The 3,861-nt window shown below is 30.1% G+C and overlaps 3 protein-coding genes across 3 annotated transcripts; 2 read left to right on the top strand and 1 right to left on the bottom strand.

Moving 5' to 3' along the window:
• On the bottom strand, nt 1-606 carry Chro.50223 (hypothetical protein; the record flags this gene model as incomplete). Its single annotated transcript, XM_660284.1, has 1 exon — nt 1-606. A coding segment is annotated over one exon (606 nt), but the record flags the coding sequence as incomplete, so codon positions are not given.
• Nucleotides 607-670: 64 nt separating this feature from the next.
• Nucleotides 671-1,636, top strand: Chro.50222 (hypothetical protein). The annotated part of the gene is made up of 1 exon (XM_660283.1): nt 671-1,636. The coding sequence occupies one exon, from the start codon at nt 671-673 to the stop codon at nt 1,634-1,636; it is 966 nt and encodes a 321-aa protein (XP_665375.1).
• Nucleotides 1,637-1,706: 70 nt separating this feature from the next.
• On the top strand, nt 1,707-3,861 carry Chro.50221 (hypothetical protein; the record flags this gene model as incomplete). Its single annotated transcript, XM_660282.1, has 1 exon — nt 1,707-3,861. A coding segment is annotated over one exon (2,155 nt), but the record flags the coding sequence as incomplete, so codon positions are not given.

Below are 3,861 nucleotides of genomic sequence, written 5' to 3'. Positions count from 1 at the left end.
AAGCGAAATTTTCTGAGCAAATTCCTGAGAATGTTTTTCTGGATCTCCATCTAAAATAAAAACTATTAGATTTGTTTTCTTTTTTGAAATAGACGTTAACATTCTCTCAACTAAATTTGAATATCCGTAAATTAATATTGTTTCATTTGCTGTAAAAATATCCAGACATTGATCAAAATCCCAAGATTGGCCATATTCGTGTAGGAGTTCATTTATACCTTCAAAAATTGCAGATCTTAAAAGGCACATATTTACATCCTGGAAATAACCTTTGGAATTTTCAGAATTTTTAAAGTATTGGCAACTCGAAGGCTGTTTAACAGATAATTTAATATATTCCTTCCTTATCACGTTTATAAGTCTTCTAAAGGTGCCATTAGCGGAAAATGCTAACGGATCGATTGAAGCAACTTCTGAGCCGATTTCTTTAATATTTGAAATGAGTTCATTAACATTTTTCCATGAATACTTATCAACTATTTGTCTCAAAACTTCAAGTGTTTTCTTTCCTTGAGCCTGAGATCCAATAAGTTGTCTTCTTCTCAAGAGCTCTATCAAATTGTAGAGATCCTCTCTCCAATCATTATTTTTTTTTTTATCGTGCATAACTCCCAAAAACGCGAAAAAAAAATTAAGAGGGGTAAGGTGAAAATATAAAAATTTTATTAAAATGCTTAATTCTTCCCCGGAAATTAAGTGTCTTGTTAAAATACATGCTTGCAGTTTTCTAAAGAATACTGCTCATTCTCTGAAGGATTTGAGTAAATTTTTAAACATTTCATTCGTGAGAATAATCAAGGTGGTGACGAACAATGACAACATTCTTAAACCAAGTTTGTATTCAATTTATATCCCCGAAAATCCTCATATTAAGCCAATGGTGAATGAACAACTATGGGTTTCTTCAAGAAATCTATTAATTAATGAATATCTTCAAAGCCATAAAATTGATCTAATAAATGCAGGGATTGAATTATTAAAATTACTAACATGGTATCTTTCCTGGAATAAAATTTTAGAATATCCAAGTGCAAGTTTCAGTATTCAACATAGTTCTCCGTTTCAGGTATGCGTTTTTGCTCCTAATTTACTATTAGGCTGTGTAATGACATACCCTTATTTGATTGAAGATATTCCCGTGACAGTTTTACTTTGTGCAAATGCAGAATATTATTTAAATGAGCATGGATTAAGCGAAAAATGTTTAAGTCTATTGAATATAATTAATTTTTCTGATTTCACTTCCACTACTAAGAAAATGTTAAACTATACCCGAGACCTAGGATTTCGTACAATTATAATATGCCCAAATATAGAGCTAGAAGAAGAAATTGTAATCCGTTTAGCATTAGTAGGGATATCAGAAAACGGGGAAATAGTGGTTTCAGGACAAGTTGAGCAGTTAAGCAGTATTGAATGTTCAATATTATTTCAAAAAAGGTGTACATTATCGTTCCGTAATCAAAATTTTGACCCGGCCAACTGGATATCAAATTTCGTAAACAACCATATGTTTATTGATAATAAGACTGATATATTAAATAATGAAATATCAAAAATGAATATCGATGGTGAGTGCGTAACCAAAATAGAAAATAAATTATCATTTGCCCTCGTTTCAAATGTTCAAAATTAGCGCTTAAATTTTAAACATTATCTTGAATTTCTTTAACATTTTTAATATTACAAATAATGGAAAGTATATAATGGAAGTCTCTTCAGATTTGGTAGATTGGGCTCAATGCGAGCTTTGTAAGAAATGGAGAAAGCTACCGTTAGGAATGAATCCTAATACTTTACCTGAAGAATGGGTGTGTACAATGAACACATGGGATAAATTATATAGTTCTTGTGACGCAGCAGAGGAGGTTGTTGGAATTCCTCCTGAAAATTTATATTCAAACATACCTAATCAAGCCGTTTTATCTTCTGATTTTCATAATCGCTCACTTAAAGGGCGGAAAAAAAATTTTAGTACTTGCATAAATAATAATTCACCTATACAAACTATCAACCCAAAACAAATAAGTAATCAAAGCACAAACTTGATCGAAGATGTTAAAAAAGATTTTAACGATATTACTATTCCTGATGGTTCGCTTAACAAATCATTAATTGATAGTTTGAGTCAATGGAGCAAAGAGCTTAAGCTAAGCTATACAAGTTTATCTTCAGGCAACCTAAGCAAAAGTTTCCCTTCATGCTGGCCATTAGAATATCAAAATTTGAATAATATTCCTTTATTTAGAAATAGATTTTTTGAAAATTTTGAGAAATCAAGATCAAAAAACAACGGTTTTTCTGGAAATCACGAATTACTTTCAAATCTAAAAGATTCACAAAATTTCCCATTATGTATTTTCAAAAGTAACATAATTAGTTCAAAAAATCATCCGCTTGAAGGAAGGTCAATTATTACAGGTACAGATATTCCGATTGTTTTTAAATTAATCGGTAGATTTATCAACGGTATCTTTCCAATTATTTCAAAGAATCAGCCAATTAAATATTCTAATAATCAATATACAAACAATCCTATTTCATTATCTAATACCCAAAAGAGTCAAGGCACTATATCAAGCATCCACACAAATTCTATTGAATTAATTCCAGCCACGAGATCTGACTGGGATTCTCCATTCATTGATTTATCAAACTCTCTATTTATTTCGAATTGCGCTAACTATAAGTTAAGCAAACGCGATGACAGCTGGAGTAAATGCAGATTTTCATACTCTAAATTATTCCCTGAAGAAGATTACTTTTCATTAACACCAAATTATCTAAAAGAAACAAATTTTGATTTAAAGGCAGTTAATTCTAAAATTATAACGGACGAATTTAATGAACAAACAAATATTGATATTTTAGATTTATTTCCAATCTTTTCTTGGTTGGAAAATCCAAATAATTTTAACCATCCTATGCATTCTAAAGTTACACAATCTAATTTAACAACTCAAGTAATTAAAATTTCGAAAAAGTGTAAAATGAACAAAAACAATATTCGTAATAGGACGAAGCAAATAGATCCAGACCAGGCTGAAATCACACATAAATTGAGAAGGTCGTCACGGAATTCTAACAAAGTTCAGAGTTCTGAGAGAAATAATGCTGAAAGTGAATTGTCCATTAAAGACGATTTTGCAATGGAGATGAATAATTCTGTCTTACAATCTATAGATGACTTTAATAACGGAGAATTAAACTCATCAAGCATTTCTAGCGAACAGGTAGATGAGCTTAGCAAGAGGATTGATGAAGTTGGTTTTTCAACTGAGAGCAGCAATAATAATATTTCGAAAGATGTTAGCAGCAGCGATCTAAATATTAAGAAAAGGGATTTAAACGAACAGTTGGAGTTGAATAATTCTTCAGAAATTGAAGAGAAAAAATTAGATTCAGAAATTAATAATAATGAAATAGATACTATCAATGAATCCAATATTCTAGATGAGATGAATTTTAATAATACCCAGAATTTGTCTATGGATAACGAGCTTCCATTTCTCGATTCAAAAGTAGACTCTAAAAAATTGTTTGAGGATGATGAATACAATCTTTCAGAATTGGGAAGCTATAAAAGAAAAAATAAGTCTTTAGCAGAATATAGTGAAAGCTGTGATTCTATTAAAACTGAAGAAATAAATCATGACATATTTGAAGGCAGGAATAGAACTAATAAAAAAAGATTAAGAAAAAAATCTTTAATTTCAGATGAAATTAGTGATAAACATATCACAAACAGCATCAATGGAAATTGTAATACTGAATTTAAGTTATTACTGAATGAAACAGCTCCGGCTACATATCAGGAGTCTGAACGAAAACTTGTAACTAACATTGATTCTGAAACTTTTA

This window comes from Cryptosporidium hominis (assembly GCF_000006425.1).
Source record: "Cryptosporidium hominis TU502 chromosome 5 CHRO015076, whole genome shotgun sequence".
Taxonomy (NCBI): domain Eukaryota; phylum Apicomplexa; class Conoidasida; order Eucoccidiorida; family Cryptosporidiidae; genus Cryptosporidium; species Cryptosporidium hominis.
This window is presented reverse-complemented; position numbering and strand designations above follow the sequence as displayed.